The sequence below is a fragment of the Anas platyrhynchos genome, chromosome 1, assembly GCF_047663525.1.
Source record: "Anas platyrhynchos isolate ZD024472 breed Pekin duck chromosome 1, IASCAAS_PekinDuck_T2T, whole genome shotgun sequence".
NCBI classification, from domain to species: Eukaryota; Metazoa; Chordata; class Aves; order Anseriformes; family Anatidae; genus Anas; species Anas platyrhynchos.
Window position 1 is genome coordinate 44816706 of NC_092587.1, and position 24364 is coordinate 44841069.

Below are 24364 nucleotides of genomic sequence, written 5' to 3' on the forward strand. Positions count from 1 at the left end.
TCTGACAGGAATGCATGCTTGCCCTTAATATGTCAATGCTGAAATCATTTTAGCTATATTTATCACCTGGTTGTTTTCCTTGTCTTTGGTCTTCTCCTTTCCAAGAGGAACTTTCCTCAGACAGGTGCATATGCAGAGGTATCAGAAATCTTCGCTTACAACAATGTTAATAACTTTCTGCCACTTATTTCTCCCTTTCCCTCTCTATTTTCTTTCAGTTATGTGATACCTTCTGATTTGGTTCATATCAGAGCTTAGAAGCTGGGGTTCTACTTGTGGCTGAACAGTCAGTACCTCTGCAAGTTTGCACAAGATTATTTTATTTTATTTTGCTTTACTTTATTTCACTTTATTTTACTTTACTTTATCTTTTTTTTTTAAGAGTTATCATGGGCAATTTACTTCTCATTAGCCACTCTCACCACTTTACAACACCCAGAGTAACAGCAGAAGTCATCAGCTTCAAGTTCCTGACCAGCAGTAAATAAAACTGTCAGGGAAGCAAGCTGAAAAGGAATGCTGTAATGCTGAGTAATATCTCTAGTTCCTCCACCTTAGAATGTAGCTAGCAATGAACCACAGTCAAAGGAAACAGCTGCCAATCAGAAAGAATTCACAATAAATAATAAAAAATGTCATTCTGAAAAGAAGTGGCTAAGGAAAAAAAGTAGAGTGCAGAAAACAGAAGTAGTGTGCTGTCAGAGGGAAAAAATAGACTCAATCATTTCTCTGTCACTTTATCAAGAACCTTTTCTTTCCATGGTTCTAACTTCATTGGTTGATAAGAATTAGAAATAGCATTTTAAATCCTCAGAATACTTTTCTGTACTATCAATTATGCTAAACTGTCTTCGTGTTCAAAGTATTTGCTAACTGGACAAAGGAAATTTCAGACAATATAATGTATACTGTTTCAACAGCAATACCTACTTGATTGTGATAACAACACTCAAATGTAAGGAAGAACTCGTATTGTATAAGATATTTAAAATTGGACTGAACAAAAGCCTCAGGAATCTACTGCATGAAACAGCAGGAAGATAGCTTAGAAAATGATAGAGCAAGATCTTTTACCTGGATAATTCATATTGTCAAAACATTTTTACTCTGAAATACTGAAATTTTTTTAATGTACAGCCTTCAATAAGTTACTGTTATTGGCTAATTAGTGCATAAGAAAAATTATTTATGAAGTTAGAGCTGTTAATTTGTGGATGAGAAGGAATTAATAACATAATTTCAGTATTAAATTAAAATTTTCTCTTAGTAATTCCACTTATTACAATTGTTGCATAATTACTATTATTACTTTCCCAGACTCTACCAATATATAAAAAGAATACGGCTCTAACAATTGTAATTCACCCCAGACAGAGAAAAAAATTAGCGTTCTTGAACATAATAATAATAATAATAATAATAATAATAATAATAATATTAAACAGATCCAAATGATAAAATCATTATTTCTTTTCAGATAAAACAATGACACTGTAAATTGTTTAAAACAATACTCCTGTCATGCAACCTATTTATAAAAGTCTGCAGCCTTTAAGACTCATGGTTCTATTAACTTCTATTAACTTCAGTGAAACTCGTGATAGAAAATGCCTCCTTAAACCAAGCTGCTGAATAAACTCTCTGAAGGTCACAGATGCTGTTATCATGTAAAGAGGAAGATATGACAGACAAAGCTAATCTTATATGACTGTACTGAAAGCTAAAATCCTCTGAGAAGCATCATCCAAATGATGCTCACTAATGAGCTCCATTTTAGGAAACCTCTGGGGTTTACCCAAAAAGGTGTCTTTTTTCTCAGTCAAAAGCCAGCCATATTGCTTGTGCATTATTCAGTACTAAAACATAGGCCATATCTATTAACACATAGCAGCAGCTCAAAATGAGCAGCTCAGAATAGCTAGTGTTACCTATTGTGCATGTTCATGATACTTGTTTCCCAAACTGTGGTGCTGTTTCTTTTAATTGGTATTTTTGTAGTAGTAGTCTCTGTACTTCAAAGGAAAAAGACCAAAGATGAAAAAATAGAAGGACAAACAATTGAACAGAAGAAAAAAACAAAGCAAATGGTTACAAGTCACTGTAAATTTTTAATTAATACACATTGACAAAGATTATGGTGATTGAATAGTATTGGTGTATGAAACTCATGGCAATAGACCTGCATAGCAAATCACAATAAGTACTCAATATTTTCAACTTGTACAAAAATTGAGGCATTTCCTAGATCTGCAAGGTAATGGAAGCACGTGAAGGGTTTGCAGACAGAGCGTTCTGTTTCACACAAATGGACTCTGCCCCATGGCACCCTAGCAGCTGTTACAGGGTGCCTCATTCCTTTTCCTGGGCAGCTGAGAGACTGTTGAAACCCTTCAATATAAAAGCTACAAAACTGACTTATGGGCAGCCTTAATTCACTCTACTCAGGAAAGAAAGTTGTAGTTTAATTTTCACTTTGACAAACAACTGAACATGGCCAGCACAAATGTACTCCCCTGTTATAAGAAAAGATACTTCTAAAATAGCTCTGGCAATTAACATAAGGAGGAATGAATTCATGATGTCAATTAGAATTTGATGGTTCCCAGGAGATTCTGGCTTTTGTTCAAAAAGTTTCATTTTGTTAACTATTTAATATATGTTGCAAAATCTCCTTCAGATCTAAAGTTTTTGTTTTCATTCTAGCAGGAAGACTTTGATCTGCATTCTGCATCATGCCATATCCTTAGTTCAAAACCAACATTAGTGTCAATTATGGAGTTCCATGGGGATGCCTGTAGCCTTTACAGCATTGACATCAGCTCAGGGCTTATCCAAATTAAATGTATTGAAAGGAGTTCTTTCTGCGTTAACATTTTGAACACGGCTACTGATTGTTTTATGGCTTTTTTTTTTTTAATGACTAAACTTACATTTTTATTCCCCACTTTCAGCTGTCCCAACTCTTGTTACTCCCAGTGAAGTCTACAACTGTTAAAACATACCAAACAAACACAAAACATCAATCTGTAGCTCTGACGATCAATAAATTGATCTCCATGCAAGCATGATCTGATGCTATTGGTACCAGCTTCACAACACAATGGCACACCACACAAGAAATGGAACTGAAAAAGATGTCAGACCAAATCGGTTACCTGGCTGATGGGGTTTTGCTTTTCCACCAGTGACTGCTGAAATACTAGATCCAGCAGATGAAGCTTCCATCTTTATTGACCTTCTGACTTGTGGGTGTGAAGGTTGCCCAACCACAGGCGGATGCTGTAACACTGGGTAGCTTGCTGCAGTTCTCCTCTGAAAGATTTGCACACGCTTTTCAGCCCCATGAATAGATAAACTTATACCTGACAGGAATAAGAATTAGTACTGTTAGATACAAGATACCAGCATGGAATAACTAAAATATAAGAAGTGCTCTGGATAAAAATGGAGCTATAAATGCCTTCCTAAAGAAGGAAAGAGGAAAAAAAAAAAAAAAAAGAGAAAACTACAAAAAACTGAATTTCCTATGAAAAGGAAAAAATGTGGAAGTCTTTACTGCTGTTGTGTTGTGGACATCAGAACCAGACACACTAATAGATATTTAAATTAAAACAAAGTTATGGCTTACTGCATTACTTGCCTGAGGGAGGAATTATCTTCCATTCTTTCAAAAAACCCACACAGCTCACACAGGACAATATTAATGATGTAACTACCAAACTACCACAGAGTTTTTTTAAATGACAGTTTTCTGATTGATGGACTAAAATGTGGAAATAATGGGTTCTTGTCTTCTGAGCATTCACATGTACCAGAATATCCCATCATATGGAAAAGATGCTACACTTTAGGTAGTGACTAGTTTCTAACAACAGCAAAAAGTATATTAGGAAAACAGCAAGGCTACAACCAACAAAAACACGACCTTAAGCTTGAAAAACTATTCCACTCTCACCAGTCACAAAATTTTCCCCGCAACGCTGGAAATGCTTTCACACCAAACGTTCTCAAATTTGTCACGTAGCTATTTTTTAAATAGAAATTTTTGTCTATGATGATAAACAGACTCTACATTTCCACAGAGAACAACAAAGTTGAAACTTTCTGTCTGTTGTATACTTTCAGAAATAAATGTCCAAGAATGCCTTGGTAACTCCAGTCTTCTATTTCCACTGAAAGTCAATGTGACACCAATCTCCAGTCCACAGAAGAGGTTTTGAAACTCTGACATCTTAATACACTTTGATACATAACATACTAGTATGAGGAAGAGAGCTGCTTCTTCTGTAGGCAGATGGTGAAAAAAGTGGGTTTGCATACATAAGGAAAGGATGTGGAAATTGCTCTCCTCTGAGATGGCTTTGTGCACTCAAAACAGAAACTGCATGCTTGCTACTTGATTTGCCTGCACTTCATCAGAGCTGATCTCCTGCAGGAAGCATAAATGGAAGAGTGCTCCTATGAGCAACTGCTTGCATACCTCCCAGTAACATCGCTAATGTAACTGCTGCCTGCTTCTAAGGACTGTTGAAATCATATCTTTGTTAACACAGACAGCAAGTCCCAGTCACCTTATTCAGTTGATTCATCTTGTGAAAGTCAGCATAATAAGCCACATGAGCAGAACAATTGAGTATGTCTGGACAGCACATTTGAATAGAGTTTAGGTATAATGGGCTTCAACCAATGTAAAGATAAACCCCACCTGTAAAATGAGCTTTTTACTTCTCACACAGTCATTGATGCTTGAATTCTTGTGGACTGATCTTTAAGGTATAACAAAGGTATTTCTTTTAGTACAACAACTGTTCATTGCTTCATTTTAAACAACCACCTCTCTGAAGTTTACATGTATAATGGTGTCAAGATATTGGTAGATACTCTACCAATGCTAAGCTTGAACTTGGCACAGGCACATCCATACTGGTTGGACCTCACGAAGACTGTATTTTAATTTGGTCGTGAAACAAGGTATCTGTTTTAGGAACTGGTTCCAATGTAATCTGACTGCTACATTTCTCTGAGGTTCAAGTAAATTTCTTCTTTGCATTCCAAAAAAAAAAATCATCTCTGAAGAGTTGTGCAGCTGTGATTCAGCTAACTAAACTATTTGTGCAGCCACCAAATAAAGGATACTGCAATCCGATCATTCTTCCTAAGGACTGCAAAATCTGCAGATTGATCACATCCAAAATCATGTTCAATCTACAGTTTAACTCTGATTAGAGGCAACTTTTTTTTTTTTCCACTTACAAGTGGCACTATGAATTGATAACACTGAACTATGTGAGAAAGAATGTGCCGACATTACAGGAAATTTTACAGAATATTCCTTGGACATATTTATAATGTAAAAATGTTCAGGAAGTACCACAGTTTACATCAAAGATGTGTCACCAATATATTCAGTATATCTGGGAGTTCAACACACTCTCCTGATTTGCCACTGCAGATATTATCTCCACATTATCTCCGCATTCACTTGACTAGGAGAGTGAATTTCCCTTGTATATTCAAGAGAACCAAGTGTTCTTGTTTAATTAGTATTTCAGATTTTTCCAGAGAGAGCCCAGATCTTACTTTTCTCTGTGTGTTTCTTTTGTTAAATTAAAAGTAAATGTCTGCAAAAACGTAAGACTAATATTGCAGTAACTTGAGGTACTACCTTGTCTTAATGTGGGCAAAAGTCCTTTTAAAAGAGATATTGGCACTTGAAAGTACATCTCCAGATAACATGCATAAAAGCAGAGACAAAGGGAGGTGGAATCAGAAGCAGAGAAGCCATTAGGAACAGTGCATATAGCTTATGGGGGATGAAAGCCTGGTGAACTATTGGCACTAGGCAGATTCTAGTGCAAACTCCCTTATTCTTCCTGCAAATAACCCACACTGTTGCTGAATCACAGGGTCTGTGGGTCAGAGATGTGAGAAAATGGTGTGGAGAACTGAAGAATAGATAATCAAGTTGACACCTATCACATTTTATAGTATGACAATACCCACACAAGACATCTAGAAAGAAAGACAAGCTCTCCAGCAGTACACTGCAGCCTGGATCCTCAGTTAACTCTGCTTGGTGGAGTTTTCCCCCTACTTTCAGGTTTGACACCACACAGTTGCTGACCACGAAAATCCCAGTGCTGCTGTATGCCTGACTGCATCTGTCCCTGCAGCATGGCCATTGGTAAATGAGCTTGGTAACACCAGTAGCTGGAGATATGAACACAGTCAAATGATCTGACAGGTAGTAGAGATGCTACAAAAATAAATAAATGTAATAAAAAATAAATTTATTAATAATAATAATTATAATTAATAATTAATCAGATTATATAATTATTATTATAATATTTTAATTATTATAATAATCATATATTATGCATAATAACTACATATAATAATAATAATAATAATAATAATAATAATAATAATAATAATAATAATAATAATAACAGAAACAAATATACAAAAAAAAAAACAACAAACAACTTGCAAGTGTTTCTTTTCTTTCTTTTCCCTCTGACTTGTTATAAACAGATCATAAGAATCATTTCAACTTAGGTTTGCATGGCAGATGTAACTGGAAGTCTTACATGCTGACCAGTAGAACCTTAGAGTTTTCAAGCTGGATGAGATTTAGGCCTTCAAGAGTTGTATGCAGTTCTTTTCATTTCCTGCATAGAGCAAAATCCTTCTCTGTATTTTCAATCTTCATGTGCCTTTCCCTTCCTTACCTACGTTCCTGCATTCCTGTCTTTTTTTTTTCTTCTTTTTTTTTTCTTTTTTTTTCCTTGTACAAGCTTCTTGTCTCCATGAGGAGATGCTCTTCTTGATGCTCTTTTGTTCTCCTCTGAGGCCTCTGTTTGAGTTTACAGGTTCATGTAAGAGAAACATCTTCACTCCTTTCCTAAAAAAAATCTCTGCTGTGCAGTTTGCCAGCAGGGATGAACAGCCTCCATCCTGCTCCTGGCTAACTTTCATTGCTCCCAGTTATGTCTTTATATGATAATTCTTTTTTTTCCAAAGCTGCATTTCTTTTATATCGAGCATATTTTGCCTCATATAAAGCCACAGTATGCTTATGAAACTAGAGAATTTATAATGCTCCAAACCTGTATAAAACCTGTATATGAGCACATTAAAAGTGGAGTACTAAAGTACTTCAAAGTCAGGAAGTAATAAAACCAAACATAAAAAAGAAAAAGGAGTGAGAAATTACTAAAAGTAGAAAACACCACAGCATGCCTGTGGCTTAGAACTAGCCTGCGTGCAGAGCTTTATGTGACAGTGGTATTTGTATTGCTGTCTCTCAGATGCTACTGTGGTAAACATCAACCTGTGCTGCACAGAAATCACTCAGACAAAGCATCTGATGGGGCATCTACTGTGGTCATGTCTCAGCCCTGGCTATCAGGTACTGTGCACCACACACCTCTGCATGCAACAACACCTGCTGCCAGATGGTGTTGTTGCATGCAATGGTACCAGCTGGCAGCAGGTACCATTTGACCAAGAGTAATTCAGCAGCTCAGGTACTGACAGAGAGGACTTCAGTGCCAGAGCTGGGGTCAGCAAGGCACTGTGTCCAAATCAGGCTGTGCTGGCACTGAGACAGTCTTTCTGACTGGGCAATCAGGTTTGGGTCAGCCACAGTTCTGTTCCAGTCTGCACCACCTTTAGCTACAGTCAAGTACTTACAGGCTCCTTCCTGATGTGTCTTTCTCTAGACAGAGATAATATGAACATGAATAAACAACAACAATCCAATGCAGGCTTGCAAAGCTGTATAAACAATCCATTAGCTATCAGTGCTTAATTAACTTCAAGTGCCTTGACCTGCTTTGTAGACCTTCCCTGGGATAACAAACTGAGGCTGGCAGGTGCAATAAGGACTTTCAATTTGATATTATCAGCATGTCAGCACTCATGCTAGAGACAAATTATTTCATCTATTTCTTTCAATTATGTGGGTCTTTTATTCTGTTTTGGCCCTATGCAAAGGCCTTGAGAGCAGACCGAGGCATAGCCTTTCTTCAAGGTCCCTTTCAGAGCAGAGCAAATACAGGGTTGCACAGAGCAAGAAGTAAGGAAGAAAATCTCAGCTGCGGTGTTATGTAGGGCCACAAGAAGCAAGGCAGCTCTTGGGAGCCTGCAGTCATCAAGGCACAGATGAGCAAGGTCATAAGGAAGTACTTTGGAAAAATGGGCAGATAGCAAAAAATGGGGCATTAAGGTGTGATACATAAATAGGCAGATTGCGTATTTGATTTCTTTTGACTTTTAGGCTGAGTAAAGGAGATAATGAGGCAATTTGTCCACCTTAAAAAGCTAGGGACCCTTTCCTCAGCTTGCACAAATTGCCACATCTTCTATTAAAGTCAATGATGCTCCACAGACATATTCATTTTTTTCATATTTTGAAGTTATCCTTGAAAAGGAGGAGCTCAGAAAGTGAAGCAAGATAAAAAGGTTTCTCATGAAAAATCATTTTCATCTGAGGCTCAGCAGAGAGACAGCTATGCTTGATGCCACAATTGACTCTTCTGCTTACTCTGAATCCTAGGTGGAAATGAATGAGCAGGAGAGAAAAATTCAGTGTTGTCCTCTGTACCCATGCCTGAAAGCATAGTCTAAAGGCAGACCATTTTTTTTTCCTTTTTTTTTTTTTTTTTCCTTCCCATCCTATGCTCTAGATAACAAACACATCCGGAAAAACATAGCTATCTTTCTCTATACCTTGGAGAAAAATGTTACAACAGCATTAGGATTCCTACATGAGATTAAATTATTTTTCATAGGTTTAAATATAACTTCTCTAACACATCATCAACTCCTTTGCCATTGGTAACACAAATCATATCTAAACATGGATTATACTGTGTATATGTAGTTATATAAGAACAGCTTTGAAAATATTGAAATACTGACTATATCAGATGAAAAACAACAACAAACTCCTCACAACTGCAAACCTTTACATGAACAAACAAAAAAGCTTCTAGTTACAGAACTTGTCTGAAACAGGACAGGCTGGAGAGAAAGCTGCTTAATACCATGGTGCATTTTGATAAATTACATGTTTTTGCTCTACATAGTCTTTTTTTGTGTCTTTTTTTTTTTTTTTTTTTTTCCCAATATATTGGAGAAATGAAAATTGTCAAGATCCATAGAAGTTTTAGCAAAAGTTCTGTGAATGTTACTTTTCTTCTATTTTCTCTCAAAAATTCACACATCCATGGTGGATATAGGCATGGTGTATGTATCTTGGTTTTCAGTGTGGTTCAACATGCAGGATGCACTATTTTTTTTTTTTTTAATATATATATATATATATTTAAATGACATTTCTTACCCCCACCTCTGCCAGACAGCCTCACCATTTATACTCCAAAGGCCTTAAAGCTCCTTAAAACTTCCTGGGCCTTGTGGCACATGATACAGAACTATTCTATGTTCGACATGAACCTGATTTCATGATCTTTCATGTTTCTTAAGGAAGTCAAGGAACAGAGATGTCATTGATCCATCCCATTTCCATTGTTTTATTTGTTTTTATATAACTACTATAAACTGCAGGGGGTCAGAATAAAGTTCCATCCAGTCCATCATGCTATCTCTACTGGTGACCAATAGAAAGTACATAGGAAGAAAAGGGTGAACATGGTGATATTTTCCCAGCACTTTCTCCAAGACTCCAACAAATTGCCAGCTTAAGGATTTTTTGAAGTGGAAGTGTAGTATTTGAACACATCATTGAGTTCATCTGTCCAGCTGAATTCTGAATTTATGTAAATGTCTTAACATTTATAAATTCCTATGGAAAGAAGCTACACAGCTTAAATATACAATCTGAAGGAATAACTCTTTTTCTTTGTCTGGAACCTGTCACCCTCAATCTTGTATTGGGATAGATCATGAAAAACTATTTCCTTTTCCCTCTCTGTTCCACTAACGATACTACGGAGCTCCATGTTGTCTGTTGTTTCTATTCCCAAGCTTAGGAGACTCAATTTACATGGTTACACCTCACAGATAGTTTGCTGTGGACCTCTTATCATCTCTGGCTATTCCTTCTCTGTCCCCTTCCTTTCTTAAGAACGGGGGGGGGACCTGAAGTATACGTGAAGAATGTTTCAAAAAGTAGGACCAGCAACACACATGATGTTCAGGCTGTGGCTTCAACATGGGTTTACGCAGTGACACTTTGACATACATTTCCAATTTTGTTGTTTCCCTTGTAACATTGTTTGCCCCAAGACACGGATGTACATGGATGTACATGGGGATGTACATGGGCATGTACATGTGCACGGATGTACACAGATCTCCTTCCTAACCCAACCTGCTCTAGGTCCCCATGTCAAGCAAAGGCTACTGGGAACAATACTGTGCTCCCTCTCTCATTGGCAAGTTGCATCTTTTTCCAGAGTTGCTTTCCAGGTCTTACATTTATCACATCTATAAGAGCATTGCTGTATAGCCATCCTGTATCAGCAAATGCCTTCACAAAGGCATTTTACCTGTCAGAGCATTTTTTTTTTTCAATTACCCTCCTTCAACTAGATGGCTGGCATCATCCTGTGCCTGCCAGTCACTATCAGTGTTAAGACTTATATTTTGAACTGCGATCAAAAGGATGTCTGAACTAGAACCAGGACTCCAGGAAGAAAGAGCTTGTGTACCCGCTGGGGTTGCACAGATTTCTCTGCACCAATTTAGAAAAGAATAACTAAAATGACACAGACTCCAGAAGGACAAAGGTTTACACTTGCAAATATGCTTTAGGCCAGGAAAGCTTATTCACCCCACATTGACAGAAGTGGCTACGTTACCTGTGGTATACCTGCAATCCAGAGGCAGTGTTAATTTAACTCTGTCGGCACAAAAAAAAATTCGTAACGAATAAAAAGTTTATGCTTACCTTAGGCCCATTATCAGAAGGCTTATTTTTATAGACTTCAATGTAGTTTATTAAAGTATAACAAGCTTTAATAAGTATACAAAAATTATAACATACTTTAATAACAAGTTTATTAAACTATAACAACCATATTCAATGGTGATTATCTACCATGACTGAAAAATTCCCATAGGGCTCAAAGAGAGGCAGGATAAAGCCATGAAAATACCTTGGAGAGAATCATAAAAGTCCTACTTTAATAGCCAGCATGACAGGCCGAAAAACTATTTGTTGTCTTTAGGCATGAATGAAGAAAATAGAGTAGCTGAGTGAATAGAAAGCTCTTTTTGGTTGCTCTTGACTTGTCTTTGGTTGTTGTGGTTACACTGCGGGCAGCTTACAGGAGGGACCTATGCTTTACTTGAGGGTGATGATGGGACTCCTTGTTGGAGGGCATAACCGTACAACAAGTGCTCAGAGGTGCATGGAGCCGCTAAACTGAGCAGCTTCATGTCCCTTAATGTCCCTGAAGCTGGGCTGCTTCCACCTGTACTTCCTCAGTTACTGACCATGGTACTGAATGCAAGCTGCTGCTTATGCAAACCTTACAAGCCCAAGTGAGTAAATGGAACTTTGGAACCTCTTTTTTTTTTTTTTTTTTTTTTTTTTTTTTTCCTTCCCAAGATGTCTAGTTTGTTACATTTCTAATTCTTGTGTTAACATTTCTGTCTAATGTTTCATTTTTTATTTCCTCTCTACAATAAAATAAAATAAAATAAATAAAATAAAAAGTATCTATAAGCTTCTATTTTTATTTTTCAAGCCTGTCAGGATATATGCCTAACAATTGTGTGTAAAACATGCCACACATCAGTTCTCCCAGCAAGCTGCCATCGGTGTCATTTGTCACCATTCTCACTGACTTAATTCCTTCTGGGTTTCACTGTGTTGAGGTCTTTCTTACTCTTTTTGTTTTAGTAACTTTTCAGTAACTTTTTTTTAATACCTGTAACTTTTAACAGCATTAAAACCGTATATACACTCATATGTACCATTTGTAAGAGTAATTTGTAATAAATAAATAAATAAATAAATAGAAAGTTCCTTTGCTTGCTCTAATATGGAAATAGGTGTGAGAAGGTCACCTTGCCCTGAAATGCCTGAAATGTGGTAGACACCAAAAACTAAGTTTTCAGTAGATTGTTTCTCTTTTTAGAGAATTGTTTCTCAATTTTATCAAAAACTTGTCATTTTATCAAGGAAAAAAAAATGTTGCTGTTTGTGCTGTCAAAAATTTGTTTAGAAAATAAATCTGACCCTATCTGGACTGGAATATCTTGGCTTTCTATATTGTAATGACTTGTTACTTTGAAAAATGCAATCTAACATATCAAATTGAATATAAATTACTAATTAGAATACCAGTTATCTCCAAGCAAGCCAAAAAACAATTATCATATCAATTACTGAAACACCATCTGGAATACCAATCATCAATTAATGTTTTACTGTAATATACAAAGAGTAAGAAATAATTTGAAACATAGAAACTAAAACCAGAAAGCAAAACACATCAACAAAATAAAACAAAATACAGTGAAACAAGTAGTCCAACCAATATGAAGTATTTCATCTGCCTAGAAGCTAATTTTGATATAAATATTTTAAGCTATGTGTTCAAAAGTGACTTCCAAAATTGCTCAAAAGAGATTCAAAGTAAAAAAAAAAAAAAAGGAAAAAAAAGCAAGAATATCAGAATTTCTGTTGATTGGGTGTTCTGGCTTTTGACCCACCCTCACTACCATTAATTCATACAGAAACCAACAGATTCAGATCTCTGTTTCTGTCACAATAAATAACATTGTGTCAGCTCTTCATTTTCTGAGGCAATATCTATGTTTTAAAAGAAATTGGGAGATTGGCTCTGTATTCTTAAGTGGCACTTACTGATTTGGAAACTATACAGTAACTCATCTCACTCATTTTACTACATATGCACCACATTTACTTGCCAAAAATAGACTCAGTGTTGAGATCATTTAAAACTTACTTTCACTCATATTAAGTGCTGTGTTCAAAATTGTTTTCTTTATGCACAACTACCTATTTCTCTGAGTTTCTAAAATCAAGGACATTCTCTTTAAGCCAGCCTGCACTGATTTTTAGCCTTTTGCTTGTATGAGAGCAGTAAAAGGTAACAGCACACACAGCTCTAATAGGCAGTACAAACGTCAGGGCAAACCACAATATCCAGTGAAACCAAACACCTAGACAAGTCCCAGAGGCTTTTTACTGACCAAAGAAAGAAGTGAAGCACTAACCATCAGATATATTTCATGTGTAGGTAGATTTTAAAAGCAGAGCCTTCTTTTTCAATCTCTCTCTCCCTCTCCCCCCCAACTTCTCTCCCACCTTCCCCCTCCTCTCCTCTCTTTTTACATTACAATATGCTGCCTGAATACCAACTGCTACATTTCAAATATCGTAAGCCTCATTTTATTTTATTTAATTGGATATTCTCTATAATGCAGAGCAGCACAATCAATCTAAGACATCATCTATGGAACAGGAAAAACCCAGAAGACATCACAGATGGGGAAAACGATAGCTCAGGATATGTCTGAATGTGTGTGTCTGCCTCCACAGCGCAGTCTGTAACAATTTTCAGCACAGTAACTAGGCTTAATTTAACTGTCTTTTTTACATCCCATTTAGAGGACCGGTGTGCCATCCATACTCTCGGGTACTACAGCATGGTCCCTTACACAGCTTCAGTAGAAAGAAAGGATGGAGAAAATGAGGGGAATTCACATTGACTTGTAGAAACCACCCTCACACAGCTCCAGCCCCATGAACTCTTCCTGATGGTAAAAAAAATATCTTGTGTCCTATCCTGCAGCAAGTTGAATTTGAATAAAACACTTTTGTATAAAATGCATTTGAATAAAACACATTTGAACTAAATTTGTATCTGGACTGATATATCTAACTACATAGGTCATCTGTGTTGGGTTAAGTCCAGTGCCTAGGAGGGTTTTTGCCCTCTGGAATGACTGTCCTTGGTAGACATAGAGGCTGTTCACAACATCTGGGAACTGTGGACATATCCTCAACCCTAAAAGGTTATCAAGGGCCAATTATCTAAAAATTGTTGAGGCATGTGTGGTGCATGTTTTTCTCTCGTGCACCATTAATTTCCAGCACACTCTCTTGGCAAGTAACCATTTTGTTTGCAATAAAGCCTATGGTGCCAAGATTTCTAAATGGTCATAAAGTGAAGGTGATCCCCAGAAGAGATGGCAGCTGTAGTGTGCAGCAGACGCCAGTGAAAATCTGTGTTCATCTGCTATTTCATCTTTCTGGCAGGACTCTAGGCAATTAACAATAACAAGATGCTCTTGAAAAGAGTATGTAAACCTGCCATGTTTGTACACACGTTCTTCATAGGGATCCAACTGATTGTTCTCAACTTATGTCAACCTGGATTGACTAAAGTGCGTAGGTCATACTTATTTTTGTTCTGAGCTACATCATATTTCTGGTGGAAGACCAATAAACTCTGAAACAAAGCAGTAATCACATAATGATTGTTTGAACTTGGCAGAGTGGAGATGGTGAAAAAGTGCTCTACTGATCACTATCATTTTAATTTCTGAAGCTCTTTATAGCAGGATCAGAAAAAATGTTAGGAAGCAATAAAAATCCAGTAACTACATAGTAGGATGTGAGGTCTATAATATACAGATTCTCTTATGTAAAAGGCAGTCAGTGTAACACATTTACTGAATAACAAGCTTGTGCAAGTGCAAGGCCCATCATTTTTTCATGTGTGAATAATTCTCTGACACATTAACAATTCAGAAAACCACATAATGTATGACAGACTTTAAGGTGTGTGTTATGCATAACATATATAAGAAGTTAGTTGTATATTCCTAAATTCTAAAGGTTAAAGAAAGGCACAGGAGAGACATAAATTTTCTAAATCCACCTGAAAAAATCTGATTATAAAGAGAACCTGTAAAAAGAAACATGTGCCTAGAGTTAGCTTTTGTGACTGCCATTTTTATCAGTGAAAGGACATTCACAAATATTATTCATAGAAAACTTCCTTGTCTTCACTCGTACCTCTGACACCGAATGCCCCATTACTGATGATTCATTTAAAAAAACACCTACCCTACAGAAGTAACAAACAAATAAATAAATAAATCACAAAACATGTGCAGCAAACTTTATAAACATTTCTAAATTATCTTCGTCAGGACATTCCAATCCGAGAATGATCCTTAAATTGCTCTGAATATCTCAGGTGCTGAACATTTGAGCATTCAAAGAAAGCAGATAGTTAAGGAAGAAATACTGCTCCTGTTCACAGATACCATTTCTCTGAGTCCAGACCATGCAGTTAAACAGATCTGTAGAATGCAATCCTTATGAACATTCCACAAGGTGAAATTTCATCACCAAAAATACCTTGTCATGAATCTTGCTAGTAATAATTCAGAGAAGAGCCTAATGTGTCATTAACCAGGGCAGTCTTTGAAAAATATGCAGCACCTGAGTGGTTAAGTATGATTGTGTTCTCTGCTGCTAAGATGGTACCATCCACAAAGAGAAAACTCAAATACAGGAGGCAGCAGTGTATTTAGAAACCAAGAGTATAGTCAAATCCATCAGTAGGGCACTTAAACCTAAAAATACTGAAGGGCCTGCTGGTCAATTGGAAATAACAATCAAAAAAATCAAAACAAGATAAGCAAAAACCACCTAACAAACCCCAAAATAACATCAATGACTTCCAAATGCAAAACCCTTCTTTAAAACAAACAAACAAACAAGCAAGCAAAACACTAATAAAAAATAAATACATCACACAAACATGGACCCCTTAATTCAGTCCCCGAGTTAACGTCTGGTTACACACAACTGTGGAAAGCTGTCTTATAAAGTCCCTGAAAGAAAGAGAAATATGTACCTCCTTGTATTAGATATCAGCCCTAGAATCAAAATGGCACTAAAACATCGCAAACCCCACTGGACTCATCTCTTTCTTCAAAATGATCTTTCTTATGATCACAAATCTATGTCCTGAAAGGGATGGACTTTAACAAGAGATATTCTTGTTAAATTTGCATGAGGAGCTAACCACCAAACAGCAACATTTTTCTTCATTTACAAAGCAATATGAGCCTGCTTACAAAGGACTGTTCTAGCAGTCATAATTCCAACTGCACTAACTGCAGTCTTGAAATAGATTTCCAAAGATGATTTTAATGCTTCAATCAATAAAGTATATTATGTGCTTAGGAGTGAAAGAAATAGATGAATCAGAATGGTAAGGGATGAAATTTTGTGAGAAAAATGAATATCAAGTAAGAACATCATATGTTAGTCTATTTCGTTTCAGTTCCTGACAATATTTATGATGTTTTCAGTCTCCTTCTGTGACATCTCTGCTTGTTAAAAATTAAGCATGATATTCATTTTATGGCTACTGGTGACATCTCTTTCAGTAATCAAGCCATAGTAAGAAAATCATTATTATATTCTTTTTTTTTTTTTTTTTTTCCACATAATGTTTTTTCTAATGATATATCTTTACTCGGTCTTTTAAAAAGTAAACCTAAACCAACCAAGATAAAGAAAATTCCATCGTTTACAATCTTGAGCCTTTTTTTTCTTCTCAGCTTTCTCAGTTAACAACCCATTTTATGGGAAAGTACATCAGAAGTTAAATATTAGACCAAATACAATGTTGAGTCATAAGAACTCCTAAACCTCAAACAACGCCGTCCAAATGTACTTAAGATACTTGGTGTTCTTGTCTGTTCGCGCCCTGTATTTTCCCTTCTTTGAATATAACTGCTTGTATCAAAATGTCCTATATATTATCCTCAATTAAAAAAATAAGATAAAATAAATCAAAGCAGTTACTTTAATCCAGTCTCTCTGAATATCCACAATTTAGAATTCAGTGATAACTCTCCCTGACACTAAGCTCCCATTCAGTGAATATAGGCCATAAATGTTCTTAATTCATGCATAATGATTATTCTCTGACTACTTTCCTTCTGATTTATACAAGTGCAAGAGTCTGTAAATGCACAAAATAAAGTTCTACTTAGTTACAGTTGTTATTTATGATGCATAAAGACTGATGTTCACCTTTTCTATAGAAATGAGCATATATTGTATTTAAAAACATGAAAATAAAAATGCATCTTTCATACTTGCAAATTCCAAATCTAACTTTCTCAGCATATTCTAGGTTTTGCTACATGCTGATGGATGGTATGAGAAATATTTTGATCCACCTATAATCCCATCAATCAGAAGCAATTAGGAAGGAAAGCATTTGACAGCCTGCTTAAGGTCAGCCTTTCAGCCAATTTTTCAGAAACTCAGTCATGGTAATTCATGACAATTATTTCTCTTCTGAAACCCTCTTGTTCAACTTGTAGTCGTTTGGTATGACCCGCAATTGGCTTTCTTACAGACACAATCCCATGCCTTCAGTGGTATTTTGCAAATGTACTGCTTGCTGAGCTGCTCACTGCCCAGACACCCTGTCAGGCTTTCAGCTGACTTTGGATTTTAAAATAAAGTTCTTGATAAGACTTTTACATATAAGAAGAAACAACCTTTCAGCTCACACTGATGATATCCTCCATTAAAAAAAGGCAATCTTTTGCTTACTCATATTTCACATGAATTAAAAATATCACTGTATGGTGGCAGAGACGTATTAAAAGAGCATACACTTCAGGTAACAAATTTTACTGCTAACTTTGCTGCAAAGGTGAGACTTTTCTAAAGATGTTACATAATATGAATAATCCAGTAATTGAGCTTATTTTTAACAGCATTTCCTTTTAATTGAACTACTGAGGTATTGAACTTAAGGCTGTCACTTTTAAATGACTTGTTACATTAATAAAATGAAATTAAGTCTTTTCTGAACTTTTCCATGCTTGGAGCTTCTTTGTGAATTATTTCCTCCAGACAGGCACTGCAAAGAGAAATACATCTGGAGCACTGACAGCATCACCCAGCCCTGACCCCAGAAGAATCTCCTTGTTTTCTCCATGTTGAAGACCAGACCAGTGTAATATAACAGAACAAGAGACTTGTATTTAGCAAGACAGTTAAATAAAACCTGGTGGTGAGCGCATGGCCAGAGTCCACTGTGCCCGCTCCAGATGTAAGCAGCGTGGGCAGCCCAGACCCTGCAGTTAAGCTCCCAGATGGTGTGAAAGAAGATGAGGACACCCCTCTGCTGACCTGCCCTCCTGCATCCTATGTGCCCTGCAGGAACACTCCCCCATTCTTACATACACTTTTCAATTGTTATATTCACTTTCAGTAGAGCTGACTGGATTTTTTTTTTTAGGAACATTCCTCATGGTAAACTTGCAATTTGATTAAAACTGTCTGTCTCTCACCAGTCCGTCAGCCTCAGTACCATCCTCTGAAATCTTCACTGAGATGGAGTTTCTTTAGCTCCTTCTCCCAGAAGTCTCACACCTTTGGACATAGCAAGTTTCACTGTAAAATGCTCTTACTGCAATTCAGAATGAAACAGAGGATTTCACAATGAAACACCAGAGTTCCCATTTCAGGGAAAAAGTCAGGATTTCATATGATGCACAACAATATTTTCACTGGTGAGTTTCCAGTAGGAAAAGAAATTCCATGTTCCTTGGATATAATATACACAGATAATGGGATATTAAATAATTCATCTGAGTACTGAGAGAAAATTGGAGGAACATGGAGATGAATACTAAAGTTACATTTCACTGAACTGTAATGTGTGAGGGATTTTCTGCTTTTAATTCATGAATGACCTCCTCCCCCCACCCTTATTCTATTACTTCACATTCTTTTTATTATTATATTTTATTTATTTTTTAATTTAAAAATGAATATTTAGTATTTGCTAGTAAGATTTTGGATATGCATAAAAAGACAGTCCAAAACTAGGAAAAATATTGTTATATGTATGAGAGAATCATTGGCAAATGGTTAATTATAAATTTACCTAGATGATATTTAGCAATATCTTATCACATATATTACTGCTAGGCTGTATCTAGTTCTCCAAGTCTATTTTAAGCCAGCATTATGATGAAATTAGTTAGCATGCAGACTCTTTAAATAATAATAATAATAATAAAAAAACAACCACCACAATCATATAACTTTTCCTTTCTCTCTGTAGAAGTCCCTCTAACTGATTCCTGTAAAATCTTATATTCTCTGGGAGCATTGTTAGAAGCTGTAAAAACTCACCTTTCTCTTAGAGAACCATGCTTCTTGAAGGCAACTTTCTATGTTTGGAAATTCACTGTAAAGGTTGCCATGGTGATTAATTTTAAAAGTGAAATTCTCCCCTTTTAAAGTTTTTTATTTAAAGAAGAAATGTTCCATACTAAGGCTCAGTCCTCTGCAAAGCAACTGGGAATGAAAATCTCTCTGCCTGGAAGACCAAAAGATATAGCCTCTGTGCCACTCAAACTTCAGCAACAGAGACATTTTCACTGAACAAGAACATTAGAAACATTTATTTTTACCTAAAAATGAAAGAAAAGTATATTAATGGAAGAAAGAACTGATGGACAAAAACAGCATCTTCTAGAGGTCCAACTGCAGCCAACAGACCAGGTTATATTAATGAAAGGAAGGAGAGAAGGTAAGGAGGGAATAGCAGTGGTAGCTGGTGCTCAGCAGCAAAAGCAGTGTAGCAGAGTCAACTGAAATAGCATCATTGCATGACAAGAGAGAGAAGAGAAGTGTATCTTTAAAGAGTCTTGAAGGCAAAGGTCATCAACAACTCTTTACCTAAGGTATCTTCAGTTTTCTTTTCATGGCTCAAGATGCAATTTCACATGGATGTCTCCATCTATTGACTCCTCAGTACAGTGCTGCATTAAACTTATGCTTTCCACACAGCTCTGTTACTGCAGGGAGCAGATGAGCATGCAGCCCTGCTCCTGCAGTGGGAGATGGAAAAGTACCATTTCTATTCTAAAAGAATATACATGTATAATGCTCAACATTACATCATGCAACTTGTACCTGCATAAGCTGTCACTCCAGAAAGAATAGTAAATGTTGTGCCAGTTCAATACCCAGGCAGTTTATGACTTCCTTATTCACACTATTGTGAGACAGCTGCATTATTCATTATGTGTTTAATATTTTATTTTTCTAGACAGAAAGATCTGTACAAGCACAATTAAAATTTCTGACATAGACAAAGTTGATTTTAAAACAATCAAAATAATTTTTTTCAAAGACTTGTTTGACCTTAAAGCTACAGTTTAAATGGCAAGAAAAAAAAAAACATGCTGCAACTCATGAGGTTCAGTGCCTGGGTGTCACCCATTTTACTTTGAATGACTACCCAGGAAAGACTTTACTTGATCTACTACTACACCAGTCATAGTAAACAAAAAATATTCTAAGTTATAGCAAATGAATTTAAAAAGTTAAACAAATGATCATCAAGACAATGAAACAAATCACCAATATAAAATGGCAGAACACACAAATAGGCACTATTGTTGCTTTATCTTCACCAACCATAATGTTTAATAAATCCTTACGCTTCATATTTACCTATTATAGCATCTAGGGGAAAAACTGTTAACTGCATGACACCAGAATTACAAGTATAAAATAAACGAAAGTTGGATAGGAAATAGGCATCACCTCTACCCCCAGCCTTTAGAGAGACAATGGTGCTCCTAAATCAGTTGTATAACAGTACATGTCATTTTGCTTTTTCATACAGAGAAAGATCACACCTATCAGTAACTCCCTGTTCCCCAAAGAAAGTTCAGTTTGGTTTCAATGTACAAGAAGTCCCAGAGAACCGTATTTTGCAGCATACTGTTTAAAACACAAAAACCCTTTTTGCTGAGAAAGGAAAAAAATAGAGTTCAAAGTTCAAACAGTTAAACTGCTACAAGTGTCTCAAGATTTTTGTCTGTTATAAAGAGTTAAGTTCACTCTTTTGCACACTAACTTTTATGGAGAAAGCAAATAGATGAAACCTCTAACTATTCCCTATATTCATTCTTGAATAAGATTTTTTAAGAACCACAGATACAGACCACATGTTAGAAACTCTATCTTAAAACTTTAGAGATTGATAGTTTCCTCTAATTTCATGGAAATAAACCCAGGATTCCTCAAGATTATTCCAGACAGGTAAGAAAACAAGCTTTTGCCAAATACAGTTGATAGGGAAAAATACAAATATAAATATAAATATAAATAACAAGAGCAACCATATCCTGAATACTATCTACTGATTTTCATCAAAGAGATTTTGCTCCTAGCACTGAAATCACATACACAGCTTTTGACTCAGTGATAAATATATGCAAATGTACTATCAAAAGTTCATTTCAGGAATGTACATTCATGCAACAGAAGTGAAAGCACATGCTTAAAGAGCACAAGAATTCTGAAGTCTACAAAGCCCCAGAAACTAAAATGTTGAGATCTGTGAAAACCAAGCAGAAATTTGAAATATTAACTCCTCCAAGGCACAAGAGACAGAACATTCTGAGAATTTATTGCTCAGTTTTTTGATTTGTCTTGAAGAAATTATGTCTGTCAAAGAAGAGCCTTTTAGAGAGATAATCAGCAACTCCATGCTACTAACACTATGTTTTTGAACTAAGCACACACAGTACTGGGCACACAAGTTGGGCACACAAATGGTAGAATGGAGAGACACTGGAAGAGAGATAAATCACTCCAGCCAATACTCAGTTTTGCTACTCAGCACCATCACAGACTAACTTCTAAGTTATTGGTTTATCTTTATTTAAAGGTATGAATGTTCATACTGGACTTGAAAAATGCTGTGTCACTGGAAGACACTGAGGTGAGATGGTGAGGAGCATTATGTATTGCTATTATTCCTCTATAATCTATAATCCTCTATGATCCTATATAATTTTCAGTGGTCTACAAACCTGTTTAGCTCTTGCCTGCTACCTACAAATTCCACCTGGGAGCAGAGAAGTGGATGGAGGTTTCCATGAAGCTGACAGAAGCTTCTGTTTAGCTCAGAACCAACCAACCAAACAAACTGAAAATCACTGGAACTAACTCACTCCATTAAATGTTTGTGAAAGTTGAGATGAAATTTGTGTCTGTGAGTAAAGTAAACAAACTGAGAACAGTACTGAAACATTGTTCATGTGCTTTGTACTTTTGTTTGTTTCTTTTCACCTCTTGATGTTTCATTTTCTTGAACTAGCATCTTCCTTAGACTATGATTTGTTTCTTGTTTACTCAGCTTCAGGAAGCTGCAAAACAATTTCTTCCTACCTAGGGTGTTTGTGAATGGCTTTGGAAACACCATGGCTTAGGGGGGATATAAACTAGATGGGATCTAGTTTGCACTAGTGAGTGAAGCCTGTAACACCCACTCTACTTGAAAGGCAACATCATATCTGCAACAGGCATTGGATTATGCATTAATTCAAAATCACAGCTTGCAGACAAAGCACTTTGAAGGCAGAAAATCCTTAAAGAGGACAGGATTGATGGTTCAGCAAGCAGCATAAGCTGGCAGTGAAGGAGAGGTGAATGAGATACTGATCAGGCCCTACATGCTGGCCTGGGACCCCTGCAACACTTGGAGCTAACCACCACAAACAGCCAGAAGAAAAAGTGGAAGCTATTTCATAGCTCTTCACACAGTGATTTTAGCCTGTTGATATCCTGAAAGGATATAACCAGTGATGATCTGTTCAAGCTTTGCCATTCAATTGAACTAGTACATGAAAAATGAACAAACACATTTTCTGTAACTATCCTCTATTTTTTAATTTGTTCCAAGTTTTACAAATAATAATGCCAAGAAAGTTTTAGTTTAAAACTTAATTTAAGCGGTACTGTTGTCTTTGAAGAGATTATAAATGAAGTAATCTGGTAACTAAGTGCTAAAATGACTGACTGTTGCCTTTCTGGTCCTTCACTAGGATAGTGTCAGCATTCAGAACAAGCAGGCAATACATGAACATACTGTGGAGAATGCTGACTGGCAAGGAGAACCAAACTGGCTAATTCTTGACGCTGTGAAAGAGAAGGAATCCATGGAGTTGGAAGCATGGTTTTCATCTAAGCCAAGGCTAAATGAACCAAATAAACCAAACGAAAATGCCCTGGTCTTAGCTGACTCTTCCTCCCAGCAACCTTGCTCAAGCTGCTGATGTTTCCTTTGTGCTCACACTGACATGTTACAACCAGCTTCTCTGCACCAAAAAAAAAAAAAAAAAAAAAAAAAAAAAAAAAAGGCACTTCAAGGGAACCTAGCACACTGGAAGTCGGGCATGGGAGGTGGCAGGAGGGAAGCTCCAGGGTCAGATATCAGGAGAGCCAGCCAGAGAAATCCCTTGGCCACCGTGGGCAGACATATGTCAGTTCAGATACATGTTGTAATCTCCTTTCTCTTCTTAGAACACATCTGAGGTCCTCCCAGGAGCTTGCTCCCTAGGAAATGAGGGTAAGAAGCAAATGAAGACACAGCTGCCCAATACAATATCCAAAACATGAATACATGGTAAACGTTCTGTACAATTTCTGATCTTACACTGAATGGGAATAAAAAATGGGTATTTTTTGCCCTCCTCTCAGAAAGAGGAGAAGACACGGCATGAGAAGTAGATGCTTTCATTACAAACTTGGAAATTCAATGCTATAGGTAGCCTTGGAAATGTAAGGGACTCTTTTAATTAGACAGAAAAGCTTTTCTGGATGTTTCCAGCTGTCAAGAAGGCACTGCAGAGACACAGATCTAAACATCAAGACAGGTTTCCAGATAGTAAGACCAGCTGAGCTATCCTGGGACTGGATCAAAATGATGTGTGCTAGTAGCACAGAACAAAGAGATAAGGCTTTAACTGACAGATCCCAGAAATCAGAAATGAGAAAAGAATTTACTTGGAAAGGTAGAAGAAAACACAACTTCCTCCCTTCACCCAGGGCCTTTCTCGTTATCATGGGGCAGAGTAACAGGTCAGTCTTCCCCCTTCCAATGCAGTCCAGTTTTACCTTCCCCATCATTTCCAGATGAGAGTGAGCTGCTGTGTGAATATAGCAAATTCAATGACTCAGTATCCTGCATTACCAGATGAAGCTGCCAGCAATTCAGCTGCTAAATTTGCAGCTTTGGTATGAGATCAATGACCAATTCAGCTCCAGCTGGATGGGGGGGTCACTGCAATGTAATCTCCTGCAGCACTCCTAAGTGACACCATTAGACAGAAGAACTGTGGCCAAGGGTTATTAATATGCCATAGCAGCAGTCTGTGACTGCTACATAAATGTATGGCATCTAGTATATCTATGAAAGAGCAGACATTGCTGTTCAGAGCCTTCAGAAGCAGACTTTGGGGACATTTTCCACACTGCATGTCAGAAGTGCAGTGTAAGCCA

General features: G+C 36.7%; 1 protein-coding gene across 4 annotated transcripts in view; it reads right to left on the reverse strand.

The window, feature by feature from the left end:
• ANO4 (anoctamin 4) overlaps nt 1-24364 on the reverse strand; it is a 227228-nt gene that overhangs the window by 122165 nt on the left and 80699 nt on the right. For all 4 annotated transcript variants that reach the window (XM_072036113.1, XM_072036105.1, XM_072036106.1 and 1 more), the window contains one exon: nt 3156-3362. In XM_072036113.1, the coding sequence (XP_071892214.1) occupies nt 3156-3362 (207 nt within the window). The remainder of the gene's footprint in view (nt 1-3155; nt 3363-24364) is intronic.